The 24,662-nt window shown below is 47.5% G+C and overlaps 2 protein-coding genes across 3 annotated transcripts; both read right to left on the bottom strand.

Annotated features, from left to right (window-relative positions):
• Positions 1 to 8,215: 8,215 nt before the first annotated feature.
• On the bottom strand, positions 8,216 to 22,417 carry BCL9 (BCL9 transcription coactivator). Of its 2 annotated transcripts, none has more exons than XM_081080468.1 (7): positions 22,283 to 22,417; positions 21,233 to 21,327; positions 19,625 to 19,814; positions 18,540 to 18,639; positions 13,633 to 15,874; positions 12,136 to 12,396; positions 8,216 to 10,613 (listed from the first exon to the last, which is right to left on the bottom strand). In XM_081080468.1, exons 1-7 carry the CDS (start codon positions 22,333 to 22,335, stop codon positions 9,496 to 9,498), a joined length of 4,059 nt encoding a protein of 1,352 aa, XP_080936594.1. In that variant the 5' UTR covers positions 22,336 to 22,417; the 3' UTR covers positions 8,216 to 9,495. The 2 variants fall into 2 exon arrangements, with proteins under 2 accessions (XP_080936594.1, XP_080936593.1); XM_081080467.1 differs by having other exon boundaries at positions 21,011 to 21,327.
• LOC308510739 (uncharacterized protein) lies at positions 22,358 to 22,582 on the bottom strand (the record flags this gene model as incomplete). The annotated part of the gene is made up of 1 exon (XM_081080469.1): positions 22,358 to 22,582. The coding sequence occupies one exon, from the start codon at positions 22,580 to 22,582 to the stop codon at positions 22,358 to 22,360; it is 225 nt and encodes a 74-aa protein (XP_080936595.1).
• Positions 22,583 to 24,662: the final 2,080 nt, after the last annotated feature.

Genomic DNA, 24,662 nt, shown 5'->3' on the forward strand with positions numbered 1-24,662 from the left:
TAAGATTTTTGTGAAGAATAAACATACAAAGTATTTAGAACAATACCTGGCACAAAGGGAATGTTCAATAATTGTTAATTATTATTATTATTATTTTATTATCCTCCATCTCCCCCTCTGTAATCAGCAGGAACCTTGTCTGGTTTGTTGACTGCAGTATGTTTCTCTAGCATGTAGATTATGACCAGGCACATAGTAGGGCCTCAACACACACTTATTGAATCAATTTGCTGAATGAATAAAGTAACTAATTCAGTGGTCAGTCATTCTTCAGAGAGTTGTTTCATATGGCAAGGTAGGTCTCTGCCCTTTTGGACCTCTTTTTCCATGGTTTGCATAAAAATACAACTAAAGAAACAGAGTGCAGGCTGGTCACATTTACGAGAGATATAAAACGGGGAGAAATAGCTTATTGCATGAATGAGTGAGTGAGTGAGTGAGTGAAAAAATGCGAGGTGTGTTAGATCCGTCCATGCTGATATCTTTTTCTGGATCTTGGGCCAACTATTACGAGTTGAAACTTACTGGGGACAAATAGAGTTCTTGATCTCAAAGTCGACTGCCCACCACAGGATTGGGGTTATCGTGAGTGATTTGTTCATACAGCAGTGAACAAACCAGACAAGGTTCCTGCTGATGACAGAGGGGGCGGTGGAGGATAATAAAATAATAACGATGTGTTCCTTAACATTCAAAATGGCGCCTGGACTGAAGGAGATGATGGTCCTGCTCCAGCTGCACAGCCCAGAGCCCACCCAGAGAATTGTGCTCAGAGCCCAGAGCCAGGCGTGTAGCAGAGACAGACAAGCATGTCCACCGGGGAAGGACCGCCAAGGGGGAGGGACTAAAGGGACCGAGGACATGTCACAGATTTTATTCATGGGTGCCCCGAGGACCACACTCAGACCAGTATGTAAGCTACAGGGACATGTGGACTTCAGATCAATATAAGGAAAATCTCTGAACTAATCAGAGCCGACCATGGATGGATTGGGCTACCTCGGAGGGGTTCCTGCCACTGGAAGATTTTGAACTTACACTGGTATAAAAGGGTTCCACACCAGCCAGGTGGTTGGGATAAATGGCTTTTAAAGTCTCTCCCCACCCCGAGAAGCTGTGGTTCTATAATTCCACAGCATCCTTCATTCCCTGTGAACAGTCTGAGTCAGAGGCAGGCCTCGTTTTGCTTTTCATGTGGTCAGGAATAGGGTTTGGTCCTCTAATTTGATGATTCTGATCTTTAAAGAAGGCAGAGGGAAGTGCCTGAGAATCTGGTGACCTCAGGTTAACCCTATGGAAAGGGTTGTTACCTTGGGTGGCTGGGCTCTGAGATTCCAGGGACTGGTAGCTCTTGAAAACCCCTTCTTGGTGCTGCTACCCCCATCCCACCTTGAAATTTCCACTCTGATGCATTTTCCTCTAAAGCTTTTCTGTGCTACCTCAGTGCCCAGGAGAGCAGCAAGAGGGCTGCCTGGGAGTCCCTTCTGAAAAGAGAAACACAGTTTCCAGTTCCAGCTAGAACCTTCCTACCCAGCCAGCACATCTCCAGGGCTTTCAGCTTTCGCATTTACTCACTAGAGCAGCCATTTCAGATCTTCTCTGTATTGTGAGCCCTGGGATGAATCTCAAAAACCGCTCTGATAACTGAGCTTGTACTAGGCATATGCGCATGTTATCTGCTATCAGTCACAAAATTGTGACACCCAGATGTAAAGCAGCTGGCTCAGAGAGATCAAAGTCAATGATCCAAACGGAGGCAAAGGCAGGACTCTGGACTCTTACCTTCGACCTTGGGGTCACCTTGATTTTCTCCTCATATTCCCACATCTGTCCTCTGGGATGTGGCTTTCCCTTTGCTTTGTCTCCTTCACCACATGTGGTATCTTTGTCCTTGTACGTTCCAGGATCTTTTTTTCTCCAAAGCTTACCTCCACCTGTGTTCTGGTTCCTTTTCTGCTTCTTGTGTTCTTCCCGCCAAGGATGGCAGGAGTTATCTTGTATCCTCATTCCCTCTCACTCAATTGGTTCCTTTCTTTCTGGCTCAAAAGAGTAATGTTCCCATTATCTTAAACTTTACGTCTGCTCTCCTTCTAGCTATCATCCTATTTCTCTTGCCCAGTCCTGCCAAACATACTGAGGGTGTATAATCAGTACTTCCTTGTCTCTTTCACACCTAAACGCTTTCCCCTGATACTTCACCTTGCCATCTGACTTCCACTTCTCCTACTTTACCAAAAGTCCGTCTTTCATTTCTCAGTAGCATCCTGAAAGCCACTGTCCTACCCGCTCCAGATTTATGTAATGCTATACCTTTGTAGTTACCCTGGCGACTGACGCTTCTTTTACCTCGGCAACCATTTCCTCATCAATTACATGGGAGAGATGTTCTAGATCATTTCTAAAGTTTCTTCCTGTTCTGTGAATTTCAGTTTCTTTTGCTTAACCCACCTCACACCCCTTCCGACTATGCCCGTTCTTCATGACTTAGTTCTTGGCCCTCCACTTGGCTTTCTCTTCTCTCACTTCTGTGGAGGAATTCACATGTCTATAGCTAGTCCAAACCTCTTTTCCTCCTTCCCTTATGTCCCGCTGTCCACACGTGGATGTCACGTCACCCCTATACACTCAGTGCTTCCTCAAGCCCCAAAAAGCACTGCTCCCCAACTTCCCTAATTTTCACCCATGACACCAGAGGCTTGGGTGAGGCAGGATGGGGAGGGGAAGCGAAGGGCTTTTAAGCTATATTCTGAGAAAATAATGAAGAAGTAAAAAGCAGGTTGAGTATCTGGGGAAAAGGATTTAATAGAGGAGAGAGACAAAATGAAACCAGGGGAAAGATGGTAGCTTGAACTGGAGTGATAGAGAAAAGTCGATGGATTTAAGACGGATTTTGGAACTAGACATGCAAAGATCTGCTGATTGTTTTATGTGAGGACTCAAGAATGAAGAAAGACTCCCATGTGTCTGAGGTGAGAATTGGTGGGTGGACGTATATCATTTCCTGTGATGGGGAAGTGGAGGATGGAGATTAGATTTGGGGGAAATTCAGAAGTTAAGTTTAGGGCTTGCTATGTCCGAGGTGCATGCAAGTTACTCAAAAGGCAATCTTAAGGCGCCCGTTGACTAGATGAGTCTAGAACTCCCACAAAGAGGCTGAGCGGGACCTGGGAATTCCAGAGTCAGCACACAGGTGGTGTTTAGTGATTTGTGACGGGGTGAATTAGAAGAGAAAGCAGAAGGCCTGGACCAGGCCCAGGGCATGTTGTGAGCTGATGGAGATGACCTAAAGGAAGGAGAGGGATTAATAATACAGGAAGGGGGTCAGAGGTCTGCTCACAAGACCAATAATTTCATTCTGTATGGCCCTAGTCTGTCTTTATTGGCTACTTTAGTAATTATTTCTATATGGAATACGGTAATGCTGAGAATAGAATGTACTCATATTCTGCAGTCATTGCTAGTACGTATCTCTTCAATTACGTGCAGGTTCCTTGCAGGCAGCTATTAAACTTTCCTTATAATCCATTGTGACAGCTCAGTGCAGGATATAAGGTAGATGCTGAATGCTTAAATGAAGGTGTAAGACCTTCTAGTAAAGGTCCTTGTACACAGTGCTACAGGGCTTCTTTCCTGGGCCAAGCGATGCCTGGCTCATACTTTGTATGGACATGGTACTTGTCTTTCCTTATTGGTATTATTACACTTTTAAATAATAATGATTAAACTTTAACGGCCTGGCAGACACCAAGTACAATAGGAATGAAGAGAATTCTAGGGATTCTCTAGCTTCATTGACAAGGAAAAAACAAACTAATCTTCACAGCAGTGTGTTGACATTTCAGAACTGGCATTTAATTATTTACTTACCTTAGTATATTAAAAGGTACATATACACTTGTATAAATAAATCTGTGTGTGTGTATACAAATATTTTCATTGCTGAACTACTGACAGCTAGAATAGAATAGAGAACTTCACCAAAGCCTGGGAGACCTTTTGCCATTTGGAAAACAAGATAAATCCCAGTAATCCATGACCCCCTATAACCAAATATGTTTCGATGGAACACAGTAGTGATGAGTCAGCCTGTAGCAAAGTGCTGGGCCCAGCCAGACTGCGCTGGACGCCGAGAACCGAGCCACCAGAGGCCAGCACTCCAAGCTCTCACGGCACAGCTGAAAGAGTGGGCTTAGAGGCAACAGAAGCACGGGGACAGGCAGGAGTCTCCAGGGAAAGCAGCTCCCCGAGGAGCTGTGAGGGTTTCTGTGTTGGAAGCTGGGGGTAAGGAGGGGGATGAAAGCTCCTGGAAGTTTGGTAAAGATGAGAAATAAACACAAGCTCCCAGGAGACAAGAGCACAAAGAACTTAGACTGTGGCCCCAAAAAAGAAAAAAAAATTCTTGAAAACTTAAATCTCCCCTCAACACGCATTAATTAGACCCCCAAACACCACTGAGATTTAGAAGTTCTTTCCGCCCTTGACCTGAGCTGCAGATGTGGGAGAATGGAAGACATTGTGTAGCACAGCTGTGGGTAGTCTGTGCGGTATGAAGAACCACGCAGAGGCCCAGTGCCATCCAGGCCTGGCCCCCTTCTCCCCACCACAGAGACGGCCTGCACTTTCCCCGGGCAGAGTTTTCTTTAACCTGTTCTCTGGAACCCTCATAATTGCGTTGGGCTCTCAGGGGGCATTTTGCAAGGGAAAACCGAATTCTTGTATGTTTGGTGAATGAAGTAACTGAATTTTTCCATGCTTGAAATACGAGGTCAGACAATTAAGTTGGCGAACTTTTCCACTGTGTGCTTACACACGACCTGGTATGTGAGGAAATCATTTCTCAGCCTTCTCTTTATCTTCCCTTTCCTATGATCATACACTCACCGTTTCCCTATTGGTTGCCGAGCACAACTGAGCCCTGAGCCAGAAAGTTGACAGTTGAAGTGTGGTCACTTATTGGCAGCAAACAGTAACCCAGTAAGGAGCCACGTTAGAGAGAGAGAGAGAGAGAGAGAGAGAGAGAGAGAGAGAGAGAGAGAGAGAGAGAGAGAATTTTTATTTATATAACTCTCATTGCGTACCTTCTTTATGACCTAGTTTATTATTTAATTCCCTCCAATCTAAAATATTTGGCCACGAACTGGGTTTTGTGCTCTATACACCGTTTGCTTTAAATGTGCCATTAAAATTTTACCACCAAATGAAGATTCCGTGACTTTTCTTAAATAGAAGGGTTTGACTTTGCAAAAAAATTACTGGCCTGGGTTAGAGAAAAGAAAGTGGCAGTGAGTCTCAAGTTATCTAAACAGCATGGGAAATATGTATAATTTGATGTTTTTTAAAGCCAAAGAGATGAGTCTAAGGATTTTGTAGAATAAGCAAGTTTTTGCAAGTGATCTTCCTCTGGTTCTCTCAGCCCACCCCCACCCATCCTGTCATCCACATGCCAATGCAATAAGCTTTCTGAAGAGCCAATCTGATCACCTGATTCCCTTGCTTAAAATTTTGAAGTTCAAACTCCTTGGTGGGCCACACCGAGGTCTCTGTGACCTGCCCTCTCACTCTAGGCTCATTTCTTAGCTCCCTTAAAAAGCCCATCACTTCAGCAGGCAGGCCGTTGCTGCTCCCACTTTCTGCTTAAATGCCTACCACTACCCTCCACGCAGGAAACGCTCCCTCCTTCACCAGTAAACTCACAAATCACCTTTCCATTGAGGCTTCACTGCACCTTCTGGCCTGTTGCACTCAGTCTACACTTTCACTATCGTAATGATCAGATTGGATTGTAATGACCAATTTACATACGTATTTCCTCCTCTGAGTATTAGCACAGTTGACACAGCGGAGGCGCTCTCTAAATGTTGCTGAATAAATGAGTCCTTGCGTTCCATACAGCTTCCCTCTGCTCTCAGCGCTTTGAAAGTACTCAGAAAAGGAAAAGGAAATGACTCAAGTGTAGACAGTTTAAACGGAACACAGCAACCATCCTGCCGGGGTCACTCCTGGCCAACGGGAAGGAGAAAGTAAGAATCAAGACCACGGTGCCCGCCAGTATCACCCACACGGAGCTGCTACGATTTTTCCTACTCACAACAGCCAGAACCAGCTACACAATTTTTGGGGCCCGGTGCAAAACGGAAATGTGGGCTTCCCGATTCAAAGATTATTCAGAATTTCAGAAAGTGACAGCAGAACGTTAAACCAAGCTAGTGTCCTGTGCAGTGGCACAGCTCACACACCCACGAAGGTGGCCCTGAGCACAGCAGGAGAGGAAGGAGACTGGGAGAAAGTTTGGGTCGATTTTTGTTTTTTGAGAATAGTTTTAAAATATGTAAAATTGTTGTTTCAAAATTTGTTATTTTCTCATGCCCACCCTTGTGAGATGCCTAAATTCGTTTGCTTTCATTTATGATTGTATTTGGAAAAGGAAATTTTGTATTTCCTTGTTTTAGGGAAAATACCACATGCCCCTTGTTCGTCCTTAAGAAACAATGCAGTGGTCCACACACTGCGTTATCCTGCAATGAAGAAACACATCACTATTGCAATTCCTCCATTCAGGCTAGGTTTTCACAGGATCATGCTAGCACAAAACGTCTTTATCATCCTTTCACTGCTTTTGGAAAATCTTGCATCTTTAGTTTGCCACGCAATAGCATCCATCTCTTGAATATGAATTTATTTCATAGCAATAGTAAATGAGAAATGGTTATATTTAAACCCCAAATGAACTTAGTTTGTCAGATATTGTCATGATGAAATGTGTGAGTATATGATGATAATGTAAATGAATGAAAATTTACGAAAGGGTCTTTTTGAAACTTAGCTGTGTACTTGGAAATGGGGAAGCTGATTTGCATTGTGGCAGGTTCTCCAGCAGGGGGCCACATCCCCAGATGCCGGCTGGGGTCCACCAGAGGCCAGCCTTTGGCTCTGTCCTTGGGACAGTGACAATGCGACCACACACTGTTAGTGACCACAGCGCCATTACCTGCAACAAGGAGTGGGGCTGCCCAAGAAGCCAGACCAGTGGACCAATGCCAGGCCCAACCTGCTGGCCTCTCACGCTCCCCTGCTTAGCCATTTCCTTGTTCTATATACTTCAGAGCCAGAGAATCTGAGTATGGCTAAATTCCCGAAACAAAAGTCCTCATTTTATTCTCCTAATTTCTCCACAACATTAAATTTTCACCACCCAGGACCATCTGAATAGATCTGATTGTGTCAGAATTCTTCAACTAGTGAGCTCAGTTTTCTCATCTGCAAATGAGAGGATTAACACCTACTTCATGGGGTCCCTCTCAAGTTAGCAGAACACATGAGGGGGGGGTGCCTGGTAGAGTGGGTGCTCGAATGGACACCTCCTCCGTTTTGTTGTCTGGGGCTCTTGTGTTACTGAGAAGACAGGGCTGCTGAAGGTGGAAGAAAAAACAGCTCTCAAAACCACTTCTCAGAAAGGATCACAGGTAACTCAGACGGTGGAACACCAATTTGTCCCCGTTTGTCTGCAGACACTTGGCACCTGCTGCTACTCACGGAGGTTCTCACCTCAGAACAAACATGCACACACGCCCACTCACCCAGCTAAAAATGCCTACAACTCAAATACACAACCCAGAACAAACCCAGCCGCGCAGAAAGACAAACAGCGAGTCCCTTGGACACATCCCGAGCAGGATGCGCACTGACGAGCTGAAGGCGTGGGCTATAGACTGAGCAGGGCTGGCACTGGGCACACCGGCTGGCAGAACAGACCACGAGCTCACAGGCTGTGGAAACCCAGGGCTTGCATGTATGGTGAGAATGGTAAGAACCTTGTTCCTTAACAAGATCCAGGGACGTTTCATAGCCTATTCAAGTGACTAAATATACCTTCGGCCTTCCTAATTACTTCACACCATTGAATTGGCTCTCACAAAAATTCCTAGTCAAGACTATTAATCGCCTTGAGAGGTAACTGTCAGCAATGGAGGCCAGGGCTGCGCCTCTGCCCATGGCTAAAATGTCACGGCTGAGACAGGAACAGAACGGGATAAAGGGATGTGAGGTCACTCACAGCAAGGGAGACGCTTCCTCTGGCACTTGGCACACTGTCCCCAACCCGCACCGCCGATCACCTCCAATACAAAGATGTTATGCTCTTGGGTCACGTGGCAATTCATGTGCCGAACACTCAACACACAGGAATCCAAGGGAACAAAAAAGGCTGCTCAATTTTGTAAGAAACAATATATTTTATTTTTCTGACACCACAGCTCTGGTGAGTGGTTTTGTACCAAATTTAATGGAGGTTACACAGAACGTTTTACGCATGGGAGGGCGGGGAAGGGAAGGAACCAGAAAATTAAAAACAAAAACCAAAATCCTGGGTAGCTTTTAGCATCTGTTCCACTCCCACATTAATAAAATTCACTTGGGAATTCCTAAGAAAAGGAGGACGGAAAACCAGGTGGGCAGGGAAGGGCATGTTGGGGAAGAGAAGACGAAGGGAAAGGAAGACCCTCGAGCATACCAAAGACAGGCCTCTCCCTCGGGCAGCCGGGACCACCCCCGGCACGCAAGGCGAGCCTTCGTTATCGTTAGATTTATTTTCCCCAAAGTAACACCATGTATTGCAGCTGCCAAAGGGAAAAAGAAGGAGGGAAGCAGGGGTCACCCATGGGGGGGAGGAGGGCACAGGGGAACGAAACACACTGAACCAAGGAGGTGGGGAAGGAGGGGAGAGGGAAAACGAGAGAAAAATATTGACGGTGGGTTTGCAGACTGGGAGAGTGCTGAAGAGCACTTGAACTGAAAACCAAATGTCCTAAACGTCATTATTTTTAAAAAGAAAAATTTCCCCCCTCCCCCCACCCCTCGCTGAACTTAGTTCCTTTTTTTTTTTTTTGTGCTTTTCATTAATACTCTGCTCTGAGGTCGTAGTTTGGTTTTTCTATACACTGGAGTTGAAAGAAAAGAGTCCAAAGGTCTGAAGATGGATTCTCCACCTAAAGTAAATGGCCCAGCATTCCTGTTCTCCTCTTGTCCCAAAGACTCAAGTCTCTGCTAAAATCCCTTTGACAATATAGTACAGTACACACACACACAAAATAAAGCCCAAAGCAAAAAAAAAAAAAAAAACACAACAAAACCAGCAAAGAATCCTGGGAGAAGCCAGTCCAAAGGACGTAAACATACAGAGAACGGTGCAACACATGACCGATGGCAATTCTCAAAGCACGGCTACCGATTCCCAAAAGGAGGTGCCATCATGGGATACCCAAGTCCACAAAAATAATCTTTAAAAAATAAATCTTAAAAAAAACACACCTGTTGATTAAATGAATCCTTTGTTTTCAGGTAAATCCATACATTCTCGAGTTCCCCCCTCCCCCACAGCAGCCCCCGGGTCTCTGTTCTCCTATTGCATGACCAACAGTCTCCTGGAACTCCCCCGAAGCAGCCCTCAGGACCTGGAATCTCATCTTGACAAGGGTCGGCACATCCATTCTTAGCAGCTTAAAACATCATGTTTCCTGGGTTGCCAGGTCCTTGGCTAAAGCCACCCATGCCCACGTCAGTGGCCATGCCCCGGGGCCTCATCTGTGGGGGAATCATGATGTTCTGTTGGGGTCCCATCATGCCCTGCATGGACATCATCATGCCCGGAGAGCCCACAGGCCCAGGGTGGGTGTAGAGCCCAGCAGGCCCCCGATCCTTGCCAGGAATCATGCCCACGGCAGCAGCTGGATTGCTCATCAGGGTGGGCTGGCCGGGCATTGTCGGTTGTGCTGGTGACATCATCCGGTGGTGAGGTCCCATCATGCCTTGCTGGAGAAAGGCTGGTGGTCTCATTGGGTTGTGGCCTGGCATGGATGGAGCTGTGCCAAGGGGGATGTCCGGAGTTCCCACGGGCCCTGGACCTCCCATGCCAGGTAATGCTAGTCCCATCCTGGGGGCTTGGTCGCCCATCATCCCCTGCATGTGCGAAAACCCAGGCCCGGGCCCCTGCGGCTGTTTACGGCCTGGGACTTCCCCTCGAGGGAAATATTGCAGTGTCTGGCTAGGCTTCTCGGATGGAATAATGCGAGACAGATCAAACTCAGGTATTCCGGTGGCTCCAGGTCGGATGACCTCCTGCAGATCCGGGTCTGTAAACACTGAAGGCATGCTGTTCCCCAGGACAGCGAAGGAGTCGGGACCCCCTGGGCCTCCAGGCTTGCAAAGTGCTGCATCTGTTGAACTCTGGGGCAGGTTGCTGGGGCGGCCAAGGGGACCTTCTCCTGGGAAACCCATACCTCCTGGGAAGTTGCCCTGACCCCCACTGGGGCCGTTGTGAGGGAATGGAACCTGCTGTGGAGGAGACTGTACCGGAGGGAAGCCCTGGGGAAAGCCCATCCGTCCTTGAGGTACCATCGGAGGCTCCTGGGACCCGTGCCCCATGATAGGATTGTGTGGTATCAAGCCCGGCCCCATGGGGACCCCATGAGGAGGTATGTTGGGTCCCATGGCATTCGGAGAGGGCATCTGATTGGAGTGAGAAAGTGGCTGGGTCATTCCCATTGGGCTGAGGGTTGGCATCGGAACCACGGGGTTTGGACCTGAAATTCGAGGATTCTGTGTATTAATGCCCATTCCTAGAAAAAGAAAGATATCAAAGAAATCAACTTAACCGAAAGCAACTATAATAAATCACATTAACGAAAAAATTATTGTGCCTCAAATGTGCATGGTACTGTCCTGGGAAAACACACCACATACAACCCTTGCCCTCAGTGAGGTTAGAATACCTTCTGGGGCACACAAACCAACAGCTCTGTGACAAAGCACACTACTGAGTCTTCAACTGTCTGATGTATGAGCACGTAGAAGACAACTAGGAAGAAAGTCTCCTGCATATACAGTTACAAATTAATATGCTAATGATAGTCTTCTTCATTAGAGACGTTTAATATGGAAGCAAACAATTTGTCTGAATGACCTGAGTATGGTCTTTTTTTGAGAAACAGGATAAAGCCGGCTTACAAATCCAAGACTCAGAAATAACTACAACAAGGAAACTAAACAGGCCTTCAGCGACTGACATCGGACATCAAGTTACACTGCCTCACAGAGAGAGCATTTCAGTCTCGGTTATATGAAACGTTAAAGAAATAACTTTTTATGAAGAAGAAAAGCATGTGGACTCTACTAGAGTCTCTGGGACATTTATATAAGTATTTGGTCTATGGAATTAGCACTGAGAGTGGTAAGGATGGTGGCTTGTGCTGTCTACCCTGATTAATTGGGATTGCTGATCAATAAAGAGCATTCATAACAATTGTTTTCCCGAAAATAAGACCAAGCCAGACAATCAGCTCTAATGCATCTTTTGGAGCAAAAATTAATATAAGATCCAGTGTTATAATTATATCATATCATATTTGATATTATACTTACATATTATATGTTATATTACATTATACCCGGTCTTATAGTAAAATAAGACCGGGTCTTATAGTAATTTTTGCTGCAAAAGACGCATTAGAGCTGAGTGTCCGGCGAGGTCTTATTTCAGGGAAACATAGAATCACAATGGAACTGGAGCCAAAACCGGGGCGGAGAAGTCACGGTCGCTTTGCAGACCACCTTCACTATCTCAGATCATTCCCCGGCAGTGAGATTTGCAGGGGCAGGAGGTGTAGGAGTGAACGGGTAGGGAAGGGAGAAATTTTCTCTCTTGTCCTAAAGAAAGTGCTTCTCTAGGAAACAGGGGCTTTCCACTATCTGAAATCTTGCGGCCGCTTGTGGTTTGAGGCTGCCCTTCCAGGAAAATATTTGGGAACTAAAGACATTCCAATCAGCATGTTAAAAAGAAACTGCTTTCAGTATCGCTCTAGGAGGACCCCTCCCCCCCCACATACACACCAAAGCATCAGAACTTCTGTAAGGAAACTATAAGGAAACCTGTTTTCTTATAAGCATTTACTGAATCGAGCCAATAAAAAACTGTCATTATCTTCTCTAGTCAAGACACTTTAATTCTACTGAAAACTGACTTAGGTGGTATACTTTTCAACTTGTCTAACCTCCATCTACCGAGGTCTGTAGCTGTCGAGAAAACATGCGAGAAGCTTTTGTCCTACGTCAGCTCCAGATCCCATCTTCCTGATGTCTTACCTGGCATGTTATTCATTGATGGCAAGTTGGGAGAACGAGCTGGAGGGGAGTCGTCGTCTGAGCTGGCCACAGTCTTGATGGCATCGTGGTATAATGGGGTGGAACTGGGCATTGCAAACTTGGACATTCGCGACATCATAATGGACAGTGGGTTCTGGGACAGGGTCGGCTCTGGAGGCATCGTGTAAGGTGTGCTAGAGGGGAGACTTCCCGGGATGTTCACAGAGGCAGGCTGGCTGGCTGTAGGAGGTGGGGGGCCCCCTAGGAGAACACAGCAAAAGAAAACAAAAATGGGCAGTGAATTAGATGCCTCTTGAAGGCGAGTGGGCCTGTGATTATGAGGTAGCAAGGCCAGGATGAGACAGATGAACGGGACAGTGTTATTAGACCTGCGATACGAATCATCAATCTCCTAGTCAAGCTCGGTGTGTGTGCAGAGGGAGATGGCCGTGAGGTGCGGGGGTGACGGATCGCAGAGGGGAAGACAAACCACACCAAGAACACGTTAGAAATATTAGCTCAAGCTTGGAAAAAACATGGTTTGCAGACAACTACTACACTGAAAACAACACGAAATAAGTGGCTTGTTCCCTTGCCAATCGCAATTTAGAATTTGACTCAGGGACCGTATTCTGTGGAGCCAGACTAGCGACCTGACCCCAGGTACGATCCACATCACACTCCACACGCTCTTGATTCATTCCCACAACAAGGTGTTTGAACTAGGAAGGCCTGAGGGGGCTGTTCCACTGAACGCCTGTTGTGAACCGTGGTCCAACAGAGACTCACACTTTGGCTTGGGAGGATCAACCTCCTCCAATTCTGATTCTAGCCTTTCTCAAGCGGATATGGCTTGGACCTAGTACTTATACCTCAGTACTCATCTTCTCCTGACCACCTCTGGTCCCATTCACCAAACCACCATCATCAGTGAGAGCTTCTCCCAGGAAGAAAATACTAATCAACTGCAGCTGACCTGTGAGAACAGCATTCTACCAAGAAGATTTTGGTAACTGTTTCTGTGGTCAACACGTATTAATGAGAACGACTCAAATCTCTCGGCAGCCTCCCATCTTTGCTTGGGATTATCCTCCGAATCTGCTGATTTGAGGGCAGCCCCCTGAAGTGGGTGGGTGGGAAGCCATATTTATCCACGGTTCAGACATTTTATTTCAGCAACATGTGTTCACTGTACAAACGTAAATGATTCTGTGAGATGACACCGATTTCCCATTTTTCCCTCCTCCTTGGAACTGTCCTAGCTGATAAACAAATTCTGCACTAAGAGCCCGTGTATCTTTGACAGGACTGGACACTTGCTCCTAACCCCCTGGAAGCACTGATCACGCCCCTATGCCACAAATACATCCATCTTGGCAAAGGCTGCCACCTCCGGTTGCATAATCAAGTTAGGGACACCAGTTTTCTTGAAGGAAATAAAACAGGCTTTTGCAATGTCTAAGCTACCAGGTCCCACAGTGGTGCCAGCACACTGACCTGATTCCACGCTCCCCAGCATGGCGGGGGAGGCCATGGGCAGGGGCGCTTTATGGTTTGGAGGGATCCCTGGACTCTGAAGGGAAGGTTTTGGAGAGGAGGTCCATCCGGGTGACGGGGCAGGAAGTGACGGAGACTTGAGATGAACAGGCGAAGCAGCAGCAGACCCCAAGACAGGAGGGGACTTAATGGAAGCAGCGGCAGCTGGGCCCGCCAGCATGCCTGCCAGCTGCGATGGAGTCTGGGGGGACTTGAGGTTCCCAGAGGGCGAGCCCAGCATTGGTGACTGGACTTGGCGCATCGTGGGAGATTTCAGAGGGTTGATGCCTGGGGAGTGCACCTGGCTGCCTGCTACAGATATATCCAAAGGCTTCCGCCCCAGGCCGCGCTGCACTGGAGGAGCTGTGTTGAGGCTAGTGGGATTACTGGAAGGGTTGAGAGGTAGTGGTGGCATATGACTGAGCCGGCTGTTAGTCCTTTGGTCGGGCCCAATTGGTTCTCTGAGATTCCGCAAGCCACTGTTGCTGCCTGGACCCTGAGACATGGGAAGGAACGGCCTGGGGCCCATGCCATACTCTTGCTGAGGGTGCTCACCAAATGGCAGGGGTACCATCTTCTGCTGAGCAGGCAGCATGTCTGCACCAGCGGGGCGTAACTTCATCATCTCCTCAGGGCCCGCCCCAGCCTCTCTCACCTTCTGAGGTATCATCTGAGAGTTGGGTCCCATGTTGACGTTTAGACTGACGTCTCCCTTCATGCCACTAGGAACCATCCCAAACTCAAGTTCCCGACCAGGGCCCATCTGTGGGGGCATTCCTTTGGGAAAGTCACCCCTGGAAGGACTCAGAGGACCCTCAACTGGTATTCGAGGGAAAATGGGATTATTCCCAGGCTCCATGTGTCGCTGGGAGGCTGGGATCATCCGGCTCATGTCCATGTTGGGCCTAATGCCTTCGATGCTCATTCCTGGGGGGAGACCCAGCTGTTTCTCTGCCAGCTGCTGTTGAAACATCTCTTCAGACAATCCTTGGGGGTTGGGGAAGCGTTCCCCTCGGCCGGGACCACTGAAGACGCCCTGGCCAGGCGGGAAGTTTCGACCATCTGGGAGTTTTGGCACATCATCTGGCCAACTGACTCCAGAAAGACCTGGTCTAGAAGCCGGGGTGGGGACATTTGGCCCCTCCATTTCAGAGGTGATCATTCCTGCGAAGCCAGGGAGGCGCATCTGGCCCCCTGGCATGTTGGGGTGGGGGGCCATACCCCTCGGAGGCAGAGAATGTGGCATGTTGAGCCCATCGGCAAATGGCTCTGCACCCCCAGGCCCCCAGCCCTCACTGGGGGTCATCTGGTACGGAGGGGGGGGGCCTCGCACCACGCCCCGGGGCCCGTGCTGATGGGCCATCATGTCCTGCAAGGAGCACTGCTGCACGACCACTTGCTCCTGCTTCCTCCTCTTCTCTTCATAAAACTCCTGCTGCAGCTTCAGCCACGCTATCTGCTCAGGGGTCATGTGATCCAGGTGGTCGGGGCCTAGGGGCCCAGGCTGCGAGTTCATGGAAGGTGGAACCATTTCATCTGGAGCAAAGGGCACCTCTCTGTGTCCTTGAGGGCCAAACGGAGCTCCCACGTCTGTCCGGGACCCAGGTCCCTTACCTAGGCTTTGGGATTGAGCCATCATGGCCTGTATCGGCCCTTCTGGTTTTTTCTGAGGTCCGTCTAATACGCCACTGTTCTGCTGGGGTCCCCCACTTTGTCCTCCTGTAAACTCTTTCTCATCAGGGAAGAGCATTCGTTGGATATCTCTGAGCGTTTGTAAGGAGCGCTCCCGGTGCTCCAGCTGCTCCTGAGACAGACCGTCGGGGTTCTCTCCCAGCGTGGCGGGCTCTGCACTGGACACTGGTGGAGGTGGAGGGGCTTTGGGATCTGCTGAAGAACTATCGCCCCCCTGGGAGATAGGGGTCACTGCTCGGTTATTGGGTGTCGAGTTGGGCCCGGCGCCGTCTGGGGGCAGTGGAGCGGAGCTGGCAGGACTGGCGACAGAAGGAATCAGTTTGTTTTCTACCCCGGGACTACCCCCGTCCAGGGGACGCGGCGGGGCGGCAGGCTTGGGTGCTGGTGCCGGAATGGGTGGAGTTGGCTGCAGTCTGGTGTTCTGGGCAGAATTCTGGTCCTGGTTGGCTGGAGCTGGGGGCTGCTGTGGGAGAGGCTTCGGATCATTCCGAAGGGCAGCTATCTGTGTGTTCTGAAGATAAATGAGATTTTTACAAATCGTCGGTAAATTGAACAGAAGGGTGATTCAAAGAGCAAGATACGTTATAAAGGACTCGTCCCAGTCACATAAATCTACACTGACACTTGCGGCAGAAATTGCTCATGTCTAACCCCACTTTGGACATGGAGACATTTTGATTCCCCCCCCCTTCCTGTCAAATAGCAGCCTCTTCCCCTCGCTGAAGATTAGGTTTCAATAAGTATATAGGCATGCCAGGGGAGGGCCAGTCTGCCAAAGCGAATACATCTGAGTATCTATTTCGAGGAACAGGTTTGATATCACGTATCTACTATGTGTTTCTGATTCAGGGTGAGATTAGTTTCTTGGTATGTGGGAGGCTATTCCTAACACCTTTTTCTTTTCCCCGAAAGTACAACTAGGTCTGCAGACATCTCACTGTCCATCAAGAGGCCTGATGTTTTCAACTGAAAGAGAAAGTACCTGTCACAGCTCGGTCCTCTACCAGCCAGAGGCAGCAGGCAAGGCCGCCCTGTTTCAGTGTCTCCTCTGGCAGGGTGACAACCAACGTACTCCTCTCCTTGAGTTTCCAGGGGGCCTGACATCTCTGGTTTCTGTTTTCAGTTTGTGATCACTGATTCCATATTTGATAAGAATGTGTACATTAACTGTAGTAAGATAATCTGTAGGCAGGAAGCGTCTGTGGAGAAATCTGAGGCTATCTAGCTCATGGTGTCTCTTGATCTGTTCTTTCCAATAGACAGCACACTGCCCTTTTCACAGGCTGGATGATCGCCTTATTATTATTTATTAAGTACCAATGCTACACTGAGTCCTGGGTAAAAGCACTCTCACCTACGGCAGGTGACACGGATGCTGCTAGGTGTTTGGAAGAGGGATATACGTACAAGTCCCGGGTCAAATCCTTGGCACTCTGGAGGCTCTGAGGAGTGGGAGGGCCCAGCCTCAGGAAGCTTCCATCAGCCTCCAGGGAGCTGCACGGTCCCTTTGCGATGTTCATTTGCTCCTACCTGTTCACTTAATCCAGCGTGCATTTCCAAACCCCTAAGGCTCTTACTTACCACCCCACCTCCTCTCTGGAATGTTTACCTGTGTGCAAACTTGTACACGAGTCATTATGTGTATCTCTGCGTAGGAACAGTTTGTGTTGCATAAACACGGGACATAACTTCCAGGACTCATATTCTGTGACTGTGTGTAAACGCTTCCCCTGCAGGTATCCCTGCACATGTCTGCAGACAGAGATCGGGGTGGGTCAGCCTGGCTGACCTGTAAGACCCTGTATGGGCAAAGTATCTTCCACGCCCCATGCCTTAACTGGAGAGTGGAGGTCACCTCCACTTCCTTCCAGTGCCATTTTAAGTTTCATTTTGTTGGCCAGGTTTTATTTGTGTGTTGGAGGTGGGCACTGGTTTCCTATCACAAAAGAAATAGTTTAGTACCATCCTATTTTAGATTTGGAGCAAGGGTGATTTGACTATCCCCAACTCCTTCCTTCTTAACTCCTTTTCTGATTTCATTTAGTACCAGAGAAGGTTGGGAAGTGAAAACTGCATTAAGATCTCTTCCTAAGTCAATAAAATGTTGATTTGACTTGCATTGTACTTTATGTATCCTAGGACAACATAAATTTTGAATATGATTGTGTATACATATATAGTTTTAAAATACGTGTATGTGTATATACATACATACACACATACATATGTGCATACACACACACACACACATTTTACATATTACATATATCCATCCTCTTCCCTTGCACAGTGGAGATGCATGAGGAAGTGAAATTCCTTTTCTAAGTCTAGGAAAGCCCATGCAAGCTCTGTTATGTCAACAGACAGGGACTTCTTTGATATACAACGTAGACAAAATGTCATCTATTTTATCTTGAATTGTTACTTCAGTCATTTATTGTCATTTAGCTTTTCCCTTGGGTAAGATTCACCCCGGTATTAGATTTTTATATTTCCAGGGACTGTGTCTTGAACCTCTTAAGTGTCCCCACAGCATTTGGTGCAATGCCTTGCCAATGCCAGTTGTAAAAAATATCTTTTCATTCGGTCTGGAACACTACGGGTACTAAAATGGCTTTTTCTATTGTAGTTGACAGTAGGTGCTTCGGTTCCAGACAGAAGCAGACTAATGTTTATTACGATTTTAGAAATATCAAGGAATTAAAAACATTCGATGGTCCTCTCTCACTTTGAAATAAGAACGAATCATTTTGAAAGTCACCGAGACTCTAATTAGGGTATCATCAGCATGTCCTCTACTATTGCAGTTTTCAGTTGTTGCTTTTTCCTGTTCTTTAACTAACTCAAGACTGTTTGTTATTTTTTTAAAAACCTGCCCTACACACAAGAGCTGATTTCAGGTTTTCCCAGATATGGTTACGTGAAGGAAATTCTAAGGTATCTAAGTTAACTCCTTTTTTTAATTTACACCTTTTCCCTTCTAGTAATTCATCAATGTACCAGCATGCTAGTAGGAAAGGCCAGCGCAGTGTGACGTGCCCCAAACCATACAACACCAGAATTAGGTTACATGCCCAGAAGGCAGCATAACGCCCTATCAATGACGTTCACCATCTCTCACCCTTACAGTCACTGCAGACCCTTTAAACCGTTATTCCATTTCCACAACAACGTACCAGAGGGGCTGTGCTTCTCTCTGTCTTGCTGTTTGAGATGTTCTGGATGTGGAAAGAGACGATCGTTTCAACCTGGCCCTTTAGGACGGCTTCTGCAGCTCTGCAGAGACAGAGGAGGCGCACACACTAGGACTTGTTTCTCTTTCACTAACTAAGTCCAGAGCACTTTCACCCCAGACTGAACTTGTACGAGACAGGAAGGAGAAGTATAAAGAACCATGGGAAACGTGGCATGAGGAGAAACCAAGAGAAACAGGTTTTCATTATTTATGCCTATCATTTACCATCGAACTCCTGAAATCAGAAGATAGCCATGAGCAAATCTCCAAAGAGGCACTAAAAACAAAAATACAAAAAAACCTCCACAAGATTTTCTTGCTCAAACCAGGGCACTGCGGTGGATATTTTATTGGGAAACCTAGTTCAAAATCCCAAGCCCAGAAGGGTGAAAGTGAAATCTCACACCACCTAAACATCATCTACGGCTGTCAAGATTCACTTTGTATCTTAACCGAAAAATCTTCAAGTGAAAAAAGTGTCAGAAAACTGTATGTATAGTATATTCACATTTTTTATAAACAAGTAAAAATCCATTGATCCATCCATCCACCAGAAACATAGTATGTATCAAAGTGTTCATAGTAATCTTGAATAAGAGTTACCTTGAATTCAAGATTTTGTTTTTCCTTTTAATTATCTGTATTTTCTAATTATTCTAAAACAGACATGTATGACTTGGGTCATTTTAAAAAAAAGAATACTAAGTTGCAGAAAAGTGTATTGTACAATCAATCCCTTTTGCATTTAAAAAGGTACACATGTACGTTTGTATAAGCACAAAACATTTCCGGAAGGAGAGCCAAGGAAGTAACAAATCCATGGTTGCCTCTGAGGTTGGGGAGGGGAGGTTCCATATTTTATTCTACCTCTTTCTGTGCTGTTAACTGTAAGTGGTAGTAATATAAGTGGGCAAAAAAAAAAAAAAAAAAAGAAAAGAAAAGAAAAATCAATCTTCAATGGGCATAAGAATTTAGGTGCCCAAACACTCAGGCCCTGCCAAGAGCGCGACACAGCCATCGACTTACTTGTTGGCCATCTCAGTAGAAAACACATATACCACTTTGGCTGGAGTCTTCTGAGCAGGCGTGGGCTCTGGGGCAGTAGTCTGGCCATGGGAGGGGGTGGAAGACCTGGGGGCTGTAGCATTTGACGGGGTCATCGAGTGTGGTGTGTGCTGTGAATCCTGGGACTTTATGTGGTCGGCAGAATTACATTCTAAAACAACGGAAAGGCGCACGTCACACAAAGAACACAATTCACTTTCTTCTGCCAGCACATACAGCATCATAACACAAAACCCACCCTGAGAATTTCAAGGAGGAAGTACCTTGCTAAGAGGAAACCTCTCCTACTCATAAAAACGGAAATGCGCTTCTCCCGAAATGACTAACTGTAAAGCACTCTTCCTCCACCACCCCCTCTGTCACACATCCCCTCAGATACTAGCGTATGTGTCCCTTCTTCCTGGAAACCGTTTTTGGAACCTCTTAGACTGGACGGGATGCCCCTGCTGGCTGAACCCACAACCCTCAACTTCTCAATTTCAGCATTTATCAAATTTTACAGTAATTGTTTAATGTTCTGCTGTCTAGGTACACTCAAATCCTTGAGGACAGCAACTGTGTGTGGATTGCTGACCAGGCACCCCCAGCACGCAGCACCTAACAGGCCTCCCACAAACACCTCAGGGAGGAAGGAAAGATGGGGGAACGATCACCCAGGTTTTCATTGCGAATTTGCATTGGGGAGCCACACTTCCATTCCTTGAATGCTAACTTCATGTTCTGGCCTGCAGTGAGGACTTGGGATTTTATACCAGGAGGAAAAAAGCCGGAAACCACACCACTGGTCCCGAACGCGTGCTGCTTCACTCCGCTTTGGTGCCCACCCCGATCTCGACCACATGTAGCCACTCATTCCTGCCGCAGTGAGATCGGCTGTGACAAATCCGGCCTGGGGCCAGAGCTTCCCCTTGTGCCTACAGCTGTGGCAAGGTGGCAACCACACAGCACAAAAGCCAAGTGATGGAGGATGAAGCTGATGGAGAAGAGGGGGCGAGGCCAGAACAACTGCCCCCGTGTGGACTATTGGTACAGACCAGCTGGAGCAGCTGGCTCCATACGGAAGTACACGGAGCACGGAGGTAAGGGCATCTAGAAGAGCACGGTCAGGGCCGTGGGACAGGCTCGCGTAACCCTGAGACAACTGCATCCTCCAGAGCGAGAGTCCTCAACAAGTGGTTCTAAACTATTCTTCCGGTAGCAGGAGAATGAGAAGAAATAGTTCCATCTGAAACTGGGCAAACTCCTGAATCTGACACCTACCCTCCCCACTTGGCTGGTGGGCTCTCCGGCATCCTTCCCTCGTGAATACCTACTTCCCTCTGAGTCTCAAAGATCTTATAGACATACCTTTAATGTCAGAGTCATCGTTTGGAGTCCCAGGATCTCTCTGATCAAAGGAGTCGGCGGAAATACTTCGCTCCCTTTTCCCCTTGCCCTTGGCACCATTTCCAGCCCCATTCTTCAGCCCCATGCTCCCACCTGGGCCAGGGAGTGCTTTAGGGGTATGGCCCCCACTCTTGGAGTCACAGGGAGATGGCTGGGATTGGCTGGCTGAGCCCCCCTGTTTACCCTGATTGGAGAATTTGGAATCCAGCTGGGGGTTTCCAGATGGGGACATCACTGTAGGGGGACGAACCATCACCTCCTGCTTTGACTTAGGGCTACTAAAAGAGACAGACAACAGAGGGAGGTCAGACACTGCACGCAGCTGGTTGGCACAAGTCAGGGACAAGCAGCTTCTAGCATGGGTCAAGGAGCCCTCGAGGACTCAGCAAGCACCCCCAAGTCCCGTCAGCCACTTGCTTGTTCACTCCACCCCTGCTCCCATCTCAGAGTCCTCCAGAGACGAGGCTCGAACAGAGTGGCCTGCCAGGTCTCGGGAACCCTAGAGTCACATGGGGACCCATCTCCAGGGCTTCTGTCAACGGTTTCTATGTACACAGAGAAGTGACTCTCCAACTAAGACTGGCGCAGGGTAAACAAACAGGCATCGTGAAGATCAAAATACTCCCCACCCCTCGGCTGATGACATGGGACAGCTGTAACGGGAGCCCAACTTCCCTGCTGGAAAATACGAGCAGGTCTAGGAGAGCAAGGAAACCCACTGTGACTGGCAGGTTCGGGAAACCTTCCGGGATCCAAGCCCAACAAGCAGCATCACACTGGAGCAGATCCACTAACCACCGCCCCCAGGGGACCCGGAAAAACGATTTTAAAACATCAACTTAAGTACCGTGCGTGGACCAGAGGAAAAGCTTCGCAGTGGGAGTGCAGGGGCTGGTGTTTTAGTTCTGGGCCCTCAGGCCCCGTGCCTTTCCAGGCCTCAGTCCCCTCACTTGCCAAGGTTAGCACATTGTACTGGGTGGTCTATAAGGTCCTTTCGTTTGTGCTTTGGCGAGGAGTGGTCAGGGGATGATGGACAAAAGAACAGCAAAGGGAAACCCTTAACGTAAACGTTGACTGTACTGTGGCCTGTTTATTATTCTACTACTATTTCTTTGTCTGTTTTCTCTTCTTTGCCCGTTTGGGTCGCGCTGGCTGCTAACAGCACGTAGTGTTCTATCGATGAGTGTTCGCGGTCCACCTACGAAGTCCCCCAGGGGCCGCCCTTGCCCTTACCTCTGTGTGTTTCCTGACGGAGAGTTCCTCACTTTAGGGTTACTGGAATGCATTGATTGAAATCCTGAGCTTGCGTCACAAACAGGGACGGGCTCCCCGAGTTCCTCTCGGGCTGCAGCAGAAACAGCTGCTGAGGGCAGTGGCAGGGGCCCACTGCTTGCTGGCTGCGTCCCTTAGCGCTGGCCACCTGTATGCCTTTTTCCTCTTTGTTTTCCTCTGCTGTGGAAGTGGGTCCTTTCCCCTCGCAGCTCCAGCATCGTCTGGGTGTGTGCCTCCTGCCGCCAAAGGAAAATCTCGCATCTCCAGGGCACACTACGGGAAAAGGCCACCCCCAAAAAAGTTGGGAGCAAAAACACAGAGACATAAAACACCCTTACAACAGAGCCACAATTCAAGCACTAGCCAACTCCACGATGCACCAGCTAGATCATTTCTCAGCGTCCTCAGGGGTAAAGGAAAGGGCGACATTTGTAGTCTGGCCAACAGGCTCTGGTGGTGAAGTCGCAGGAGAGTGACGAAGGCTTGCGGCCAAGCATACGGGCCTCCCAGCCAAGCACCCTGTACCAGGTGCTCGTAAGCAGATTCAAGAAACACATTTTTGTTGTCAGCCACATAGTCTCCCCTACATTTCTCTACTTGCGAAAACAAAACCCTCCGAACCTCGAGTTTTTCTTTTTTCAAAACAATGCTCTGAAACCACTGGGGATTCTAAATGCATGACAACTACCTGCTGGCTCACCTCTGATGGCAAACAGTGGCACCGAGATGTAACGACCCCATCCTGATGGCAAACCGTGAAACAAACGAATCCATGTTTATGTTCTCAGGGCCTCGGGGTGGGGAGGCATGAACCGAGGCACTTCTGAAATCAACTATTGAGCCAGCACCAAATACAAACAATTCTGCCCCCATTTCCATGATCTTTCTATTAAATTATGCCGAGTATGTGCCTCGTGGTCTCACTGCTTAATGACAAGGCACTGCAGGCATGGGTAAGCATGGGAATGATCCGTAATGCTGAAGGTAAAAGAACATCTTTGATGGCTAAGATATTTTTTTGAGCCAATTTGCAAGGCTAATTTGAAGCATAAAGGTCAAGACAATATTCCCAAACCTAGCCAGAGAACAAACGAGAAAGCCCTTTATTTAGAGAAGCCTGGACTAAATATACCCTCAGTCACTGCTCCTTCTTGGGAAGTTCCAATATGGTTTCCTTGTAACCACTGCCTCTCACCATCCTTCCCACCTTCTGATCTTACTGATGGGTTAACAGGACTGAAGAAGGAGGATGTTAGATGCAGGATTAGTGGCTAAAGAGTCAAACGGAGGTAGAAGTAGGTTGGGTGTGACAGCTTACATATACTTTGGGAGACTCAAAAACTGGACTAAAATTGGGAAGATCAGTTATATTCTAGGTTTGGGCACTGAGTCTGGTTCTTCATTTTGGGCATGAGAATAATCATTATCAAATATGAAACGTCTATTTTTTTTCATTTAGAAATTTGTAATAGTTCCAGCTATTTGACCTAAGACACCGAGAGGAATTTATGGAAGTTCTGAGGGCACACAGTTACACAGTTTTTCTTTTTAAATGAAAAAGTCAGGGGAAAGAACGAGAACATGCTATGGAATGTTTCTATGCCGACCTTAGGAGAAAGCACCCCCCAAAACATTGTGGTCTTGATGCTATTTAAGGTGGTATTTTCATCCCCCATCACCTTAAGCTTTTTTCTTTTTCCAGTTTAGACTATAAAATTGATTGTGGTTGTCAAGTTTGACACACACGATCATAAACCATTTTGTAATCTCTCGCTGAACATCAGAAACCACTGGTAAACCGGAAGTAGCAAATGCATCTTGCATGGACAAAACCATCAGAAAACACTGACCTCAGGAGAAGAAAAGCAGGTACCACCTATGAGGGCCCCTTCTGCAACTTCCTCAGGTACCTCTGTCTGCAGCACACATTCAAGCGCTGTCATACGGAGTTCTGAATCGTCGTATGTGTATACTGTACCCCCTACGAAGACCGTGCTTTGAAGACGAGAACCTGGCTTTACAGTTCTTCGGTTTTTCTGTAATACTCAGCATAATGCACTAAGCATGTGGTTGGACCCTCGGTGACTTACTCAGCTTCTCCCAGAACAGAAACACGTGGCATCTGTGTGGCCCTCGTCTTCTAAAGGAACTTAAAACATTACAAACCTCAAATCACCTCAATCTGCCCAGCATTTCTGATGAGCTGGTAGCAAAGATTATTTGTAATGATAATACTGTGAACATAAACCACTGATTTTTGAAAGTAGTTCTACATAGTTTTCTGTTCTCACAATTCGGTCCAACCTGCTCAACAGGCATTTGAGACTAAGGGACAGAGCCC

The sequence above is a fragment of the Rhinolophus hipposideros genome (genome assembly GCF_964194185.1).
Source record: "Rhinolophus hipposideros genome assembly, chromosome: 19".
Taxonomy (NCBI): Eukaryota; Metazoa; Chordata; class Mammalia; order Chiroptera; family Rhinolophidae; genus Rhinolophus; species Rhinolophus hipposideros.

Coding starts and splice junctions, on each gene's coding strand:
- BCL9 (XM_081080467.1), bottom strand. CDS start 22,335: ATGCATTCCAGTAACCCTAAAGTGAGGAACTCTCCGTCAGGAAACACA. Junction 15,875..18,539: donor AGAGAAGCACAGCCCCTCTG/GTACGTTGTTGT, acceptor ATTTATCTTCAG/AACACACAGATAGCTGCCCT. Junction 10,614..12,135: donor ATCAATGAATAACATGCCAG/GTAAGACATCAG, acceptor TTCTTTTTCTAG/GAATGGGCATTAATACACAG.